The 7,691-nt window shown below is 42.9% G+C and overlaps 1 protein-coding gene across 1 annotated transcript in view; it reads right to left on the reverse strand.

Annotated features, from left to right (window-relative positions):
* LOC105547127 (maestro heat-like repeat-containing protein family member 7) overlaps window positions 1–7,691 on the reverse strand; it is a 38,012-nt gene that overhangs the window by 13,934 nt on the left and 16,387 nt on the right. Inside the window, exons 5-8 of the mRNA XM_011990576.1 lie at window positions 2,081–2,225; window positions 1,445–1,620; window positions 654–791; window positions 442–556 (exon numbers count right to left, since the gene is read on the reverse strand). Coding sequence (XP_011845966.1) covers window positions 442–556; window positions 654–791; window positions 1,445–1,620; window positions 2,081–2,225 — 574 coding nt within the window. The remainder of the gene's footprint in view (window positions 1–441; window positions 557–653; window positions 792–1,444; window positions 1,621–2,080; window positions 2,226–7,691) is intronic.

Here is a 7,691-nt window from a genome sequence, read left to right on the forward strand (position 1 = left end):
CACACACACACACACACCCCCCCTCTCTGTATAGGCAAAAACCTGAATAAATGTGGTTTCCTCTAGGGATTATGCTTAGTAATGGTTGTATAATTTTTGATATACTTTTCCATGTTTTCTAAATTTCCTATTTTCTTTTTTTTCTGTCAGGTGGCTGAATTGTACTGAGTCAATCGCTAAGCAAGGATTAATTTTAAAAGGCTGCTCAAGGCTGAGGTGGTTGAAGGAGAGAGCTGTGCTTTTCTGTAAAGTCAGGGCAGAGTCAAACTGCTGTGAGATTCAAGAAGGCACCAAAGCTCCCGGCTCAAGGTAACCATTAGCCATCTCCCCCAACCCTTCCTAGCAGTGAGTCAGTGGCCTTTCCAGGAGGCGTCTGTTGGGTGTGGCTGTCTCACAGAGGGATCACCCTCACCTGCCCCCCTCCCACCAAGAGCCAGTCACCTCTGTCAGGAACACAAGGGCCGTTAAGTGATTCTTGCAGTCTGGGTCCTGGAGGAATCTGATGATGGAGCTGAAGAGGGGGCGGTTGTGCCAACAGTTATTGATGACCAGGGACCTACCAACAAGAGCACAGTGTTCAGGTAAGGCCTGGGCCGCAGGAGCAGTCCAAGTGAACGCACGGCCCTCCAGCCGCGGACCCAGGTGCAGCTCACCTGGCCAGCACAGTGACTCCGTCATAGTGTCTTTCAGGATTGACAAGAAGCCACCAGCCCCCACGTCTCTGTATAGAAGACACATAGTCCCCATACCCAGAACTTCGCATCAAGGTCTTCAGGGCCTCCACGGTAGAACTGGAGAAAGGGCCAAAAACAGATAGGAAGTCATTCAGCACCTGTGCTCCTCTCCCTCACTGGCCACCTGCCTGACTCCCAAAACTTTCTCAGGATCATGAACTGCTGGTGTGGGACAGCCCCCAGAGACCCAGGCTAATATTTTACAAGCGAAGCAACTGAGACCAAGAGAGATGTGGCATCTGCAAGGTGACACAGGGAGCCAGCAGAAGGGTGGGGAATGCAATCCAGGTCTGTGGACTCAGATGTGTGTTTTATGCACGGTATTGATCTCATTTTGGTGCAGAATCTCTGCATCAGCCTAGTAGGCCAAGTTTAAAGAAGGAGTCTTTTCTAAAAAGTCCAGATAGCTGGACTTGCACCTGTAATCCCAGCAACACAGGAGGCTGAGAGAAGAGGATGGCTTGAGCCAGGAGTTCAAGACCAGCTTGGGCAAAATAGCAAGACCCTGTCTCTAAAAAGAATAATAATAATAAAATATATTTTTTTAAAGTCCTGGGGGACTTCTTGAAATGACTCATGGGGAACATGTTAAGTGCCCTGGCAGGAGGGTGTACAAAGGGTATTCAGGCCTAGGAGGCTGACACCAAGTCAGGCGAAGGTGCTAAGCTGATGGTCCCTGGAGCATAATCACTAGCAAACACCAAAGGTACCTTATAGGGTCCACACATTTAGCTATGTGTTGCTGATCCTGGCTTATTTCAGTGTCCTCTTCAACCACCAAAAAGGAGATCTGGAACAGCAAGGCCATGAACAAGGAGGAGAAGAAGGACTGCACCTCCATCCGCCGACTGGGTTCCAGCAGGAGCTCATGGATGGCTCTGGTGGCCTGGGAGGGAGAAGAAGAGTGAGGCATTATCATATCTTCAACTCATAGGTCCCGTCACCAGGAAATCTCTTTCCACAATCCATCACCATGACAGACTTGCCCAGTAAAACCCATGCTGTTACAGCAAGTGAAGACTACATTAGTGTAAGCCAGAAAAATGAAGGGCAATTTCTAGAATGTCACTGTTCTAAAGCACTCTTCTAATCATGGTGGTTGTTTTAGTCTCTTACCATCTTTGAAAGTTAAAGAGGAACTGGGGAATTCAGTTCTTCTATCTCCCTAACAAAGCTAAGTCAACTGGAAAACCCTCCCTGTAACCCAACTCCAAGACTGCCATTAGACTGTTCTACCAAACACTGATACCTAAAAGGTCAAGGCCAAAGAGCCCAAGTCAGCTGAGGACAGGAGAGCAGGGAGTCCCCTTCCCCACCCCAGCCCCCCTCTGCTGGCCTTTCCATACAATCAGTGGTGAGATCTCTGTTCTGTGGCTGGGCTCCTGGTCCTTTGATCTCTGGTGTGGAGTCAGCCTCTGGAGCAGATAGTCCATGATCATTTCGTAGCCTTTGGGGAAGGATGCCAGGATTTCCCAGGGCCTGCAAACCCCCCTGCAGAGTCAGAAACCCATGAATGTAGCTACCCACTCCAGGTAAGCCATTCTTCACAAGTCCCACAATGCTTCCAGGGGAGGGGACTCTAGGCTCCTTTGCCCAGGCCCCTAGTTCCCCTGGTTTCTTCCTTCTTTCTTGTCTTTCTCTTCATTATCCTCTCTCTTTTTCTCCTTCTATTCCTTTCATCTTGCCATCACCTCCAGACCTCCCTGTTCTCTGTCATCTCACAGAAATCTGGAAATGTTCACTTGGTCTGTGAACCTGGTTTGAGAAAATATCTGAGGCCAAAGCTTGTTGACCACACTTGAATGTGTCAGATCAGTGAGAAGAGCCTTCTCTCTGGCCTGTCCAAGCTCTCACTACCCACCCACCCTCGGACCACTGCATCTGTCTTCCAGGCTTTCCCCTGTCATCCTTAATATCTGGCATGACCGCACCTCTCTTCAGGCCAGGTCTGATCACCAGCCCTGCACAGCACCCCCAACCTCACCCCATGCATGGACTCTCTCTCCTCTATCATTGGGCACATGCCTTTCCCTTTGCCTAGTGTGTCTCCCCTCTCACTTTTACCTGGAAAAATCACACTCAGAAGAAAAGTACATATCTGAAAAGCATTTGCTACAAATAACATAAAATTTTAAGAAAACGTGCTTAGTGTCCTCAAGAAGTCATGGCCTTTTTGAAACAGGAGGACAAAGCATTGAGGAAGTGAAGGTGAGATAAAAGGTGAAGACAGACTTTCACAGCTGGTAAACAATACACAGCATGCTCTGGGGACAAAGACAAGAGAGAAAAAATGAGTTGTCAATGAAAGAATGGCAATGAGACTGAGAGCCAACTTCCCCACAGAAACAGTGGAGAGCAGAAGACAGTGGGATAAACCTTCCAAGTGCTGAACAAAAATAAACATCAACCCCCAAGTTCCCAGCAAATCTATCATTTAATGCAGATTTGCTTTATTTAGAGATAAACAAAAATAGACGGTTTCACCAATTGCGTCTCCCTAGAGGATAAACTCCTAAATAATACCTTTAAAGGTTTTGTTTTTTCCTTCCCCTTTAGGGAAAAGAAAAATAATTTCTTAAGGAAAGTTTGAGATGCAAGGGATGGTGAGCAAATAAAATGGTAAATATGCCTATAAATCTAAACACAATATATTAGAGTAAGAATGTGCATAACAGCACTGTTAATAATAGCAAGAAGCTGGAAACAACAAACAGTCATTAAAAAAATGGATAAAACAAGTTTGTAATAATCATACAATGAGATACTATAAAACAATTAAATAAGCTTGGTCTGGCTGAGTGAGGTGGCTCACACCTGCAATTCCAGCACTTTGGGAGGCCGAGGAGGGAGGATTGCTTGAGCCCAGGAGTTCAAGACCAGCCTGGGTGACATGGCGAGACCCATCTCTACTTTAAAAATACACAAAAAAGAAAAATAAATAAATAAATAAACAAGTCTGGTCTAATAGATGACTTTGCATGCAGTAGAGAATATAAATTTATTTCAAATAGCCATTAAACATATAGTAAAATTTATAACATTAATCTTCCTGGTCTATACACACAAAAGAATCCCTCAACACATTATCAAAAGGAGAAGACATTTAGATCGTGTTCTCTAATTATCATCCAATAAAACTAGAAAAAGATGATCAAAATATCTAACCACTTAGAAATTAAAAGATTAAAGAAAGAAACCTGTATAAATTTGTATAAATATGTCATTAGATGTTGCAATGGCATTTGGTATTTCAAAGTCTATTTTTTATTTTTTCAAAAAACTCAGCAGATTTTACCATTTCTTTGCATTGAAAGCATTGAAAAGCCTCTCCTCTGACTGTTTTGTAATCTATGATACCTTACTGTTGACCACAGTCACTCTACTATGCCAGAATTTATTCTTCTACCGAATTATAACTTTGTCCAGCCAGGTGCAGTGGCTCACGCCTGTAATCCCAGCACTTTGGGAGGCCAAGGCAGGCAGATCACCTAAGTTCAGGAGTTTGAGACCAGCCTGGCCAACATGATGAAACCTCATCTCTACTGAAAATACAAAAATTAGCTGGGCATGGCGGCACACGCTTGTAATCCCAGCTCCTCGGGAGGCAGGCAAATCGCTTGAACCCGGGAGGCAGAGGTTGCAGTGAGCCGAGATCACACCACTGCACTCCAGCCTGGGCTACAGAGCAAGACTCCGTCTCAAACCACCCCCGACCCAAAAGAAAACACTCTAATTATATGATATCAACCTTTTGTTAAACAATTCCACATCAGTGAAAAGAAAAATACTCAGCAGATACAGAATAGAAAGACACTTCCTTCTCATGATAAAGGAAATTAACAACAAGCAATCCTAATTTCCCTAGTAAGAGAGTCTACGCAATCTGCTAGGACAGAGCAAGCCCACTCTAGTCTAGCTCTTGCACCAATTAAAACTAAAAACACTGGACAAATACAAAAAGCAACTACCTCCCAACACTGGAAAAACAACATTTGAGTGAGTTTCCCAGAATTCTTTTTTCTCTATTGTCTTCCAGCTTTGACTCGAAGGTGACCTAAGGGCTGAACTATGCAGCAGGCACAGGCAACAAAATCTCTGAGTTAAACTCTGTCTCTCTGGTCAGAGGACTGGGAAAATGGGTCCTTGTGAGTTGGGGAAGTATGGGTGGGATCCTTGTTTCTTTCCTTCTTTGTGTCTTTCCTCTCCCAAGCTCTGTCCTGAGAGTGACTCCAGATGCAGAGCTGCACAGTAGAAGCATTTGGGCAGCAACAAAAGCACCTAACACAGGGCACTGTGGCCCAGTGAGTGTAGGGATGGGGGAAGCGCTAGTTGTTTTTTCTTTTTTCTCTCTCTCTCTCTTTTTTCTCATTTCATCACCCTGAAGCCAGATCCAGTTGTGCAGCTGTAGCAGCACAGGCAGCTAAAACTCTAAGACACGACCGGGTGCATTGGCTCATACCCATAATCCCAACACTTTGAAAGGCCAAAGCAGGAGGATCCCTTGAGACCAGGAGTTCAAGACCAGTCTGAGTAACATAGTGAGATCCATTCTCTAATAAATGACTTTAAAAAATAGCGGGCATGGTGGCACATGCCTGTTGTCCTAGCTACTTGAGGGCTGAGGCAGGAGGATCACTTGAGCCCAGGAGTTCTAGGTTGCAGTGAGCTATGATCACGTCACTGCACTCTAGCCTGAGTAACAGAGCACAACCCTGTCTAAAAATAATAATAATAATACTTTAAGTACACATTTTAACCATGCTCCATGAGGTAAAGATGCACATAACAGAAATAAATGGAAAGGTCAGGCGTGGTGGATCACACCTGTAATCCCAGCACTTTGCGAGGCTGAGGCGGAAGATCACTTGAGCCCAGGAGTTCAAGATTAACCTGGGAAACATAGAGAAACTCTGTCTCTACAAAAAGTTAAAAAATTAGCTGGGTATGGTGCCACACCCCTGTGATCCCAGCTATTCAGAGGCTGAGATGGGAGGATAGCTTTAACCTGGGAGGTTGAGTCTGCAGTAAACTATGATCATGCCACTGCACCCTACCTCGGGCAACAGAGCAAGACTCTGTCTCAGAAAAGAACTAAAGAGAGAGAGAGAAGCAAAGAAACAAAGAAAGAAGTGGAAAGATGGATGTTCTCATGTTCTCAGCTGAGGAATAAACTATTTTTTAAAAAAACCAAATGGAAATTTTAGAACTGAAAAATACAATATCTGAAACAAAAATTCACTGGATGAGATCAAGAGGAAAATGGAGATTACAGAGAGAAAATTTCATGAACTTGCAGATGAATCAATAAAAATTATACAATTTGAAGAACTAAGAAATTAGAAAAAAATTAACAGAGCTTCAGAGACTTATAGGACACTATTTAAAAGTCGAATATTCGTGTCATTGAAATCTTATAAAAAGAAAAAGAGACTGGTACAGAAAAAAATATCTGAAGAAATAATGACCTAAAACTTCCCAAATTTGGTGAGAGACATATATTTACAGATTCAAGAAGTGCAGTGAAGTTTGAACAAGATACATCAATCACAAGACACATTGTGATTACATTAAGAGCCCACTTGAGTGATTCACAATAATCTCCCCTTCTCAAGATTCTTAGCTGAAAAAAAGCCCCTTTGCCATTGTCTCAGTTTGTATCGTGCTGCTATCACAAAATCTCATAGACTGGGTAATTTATAATGAACAGAAATTTACTGGCCAGGCACAGTGGCTCACGCCTACAATCCCAGCACTTTGGGAGGCCGAGGCAGGCAGATTACTTGAGGCCAGGAGTTTGAGACCAGCCTGGCCAACATGGCAAAACTCCATCTCTACTAAAAATACAAAAAAATTAGCTGGGTGTGGTGGCAGGCTCCTGTAATCCCAGCTACTTGGGAGGCTGAGACAGGAGAATTACTTGAACCTGGGAGGCAGAGGTTGTAGTGAGCAGAGATCGCACCATTGCACTCCAGCCTGGGGGACAAGAGTGAAACTGTCTCAAAAAAAAAAAAAGAAGGTAAAATTGAAACATTCTCATATGGAGAAAACTAAGAATTTATCACTCAAAGACATGCTCTAAATGAAACGCTAATGAAGTTATTCAAGCAGAAAAGAAATTTTATCAGAGTGAAAGTTGAAATTTTAACAATGAAGATAAAGCAACAGGAATGGCAAATATATGGGTAAATGTAACAGACCGTTTTTATCCCCTTACGTTTAAAAATATGTATGACTATTGAAAGCAAAATTAGGTGGGCAAGGTGGCTCACACCTGTAATCCCAGCACTTTGGGAGGCTGAGGCGGGCAGATAACTTGAGGTTCAAGGAGTTCGAGACCAGCCTGGCCAACATGGTGAAATCCCATCTTTACTAAAAATACAAAAATTAGCTGGGTATGCCGACGCACACCTGTAATCCCAGCTACTCGGGAGGCTGAGGCAAGAGAATCGCTTGAACCCAGGAGGCGGAGGTTGCAGTGACTGAGATCATGCCACTGCACTCCAGCCTGCAAGACTGTCTCAAAAAAATGTAAGTAAGGTAAAACAAGCTGTATAGTGAAAGCTTCTACCTTTTCTCAAAATTGTAAAATACTAACTCTAAACAGACTATGGAAGTTTAGATATGTAAGTAGACTATAAAACTTTAGGTATGTAAATGCCCAGGAATCCACTAAAAATTGGTACAAAGAATCAAAATCTAATAGATAAGTTAAAATAGAATGCCAAAAAAAATTCAAACAATTTGAAAGAATGCAGGAAAGGGGAACACAGGAATAAAAAACAAAGGGGAAAAACAAAATAAATCATAAGATGGTAGACTTAAATCCAAATATATTATTAATTACATTAATTATAAATGATTTAAATACACAAACTAAAAGGCAGAGATTGTCAGATTAGATAAAAACACAAGTCCAACCATATGCTATATTTTTAAAAAATTTAAATATAATTATAT

This window comes from Mandrillus leucophaeus, unplaced genomic scaffold, assembly GCF_000951045.1.
Source record: "Mandrillus leucophaeus isolate KB7577 unplaced genomic scaffold, Mleu.le_1.0 Scaffold38, whole genome shotgun sequence".
NCBI classification, from domain to species: Eukaryota; Metazoa; Chordata; class Mammalia; order Primates; family Cercopithecidae; genus Mandrillus; species Mandrillus leucophaeus.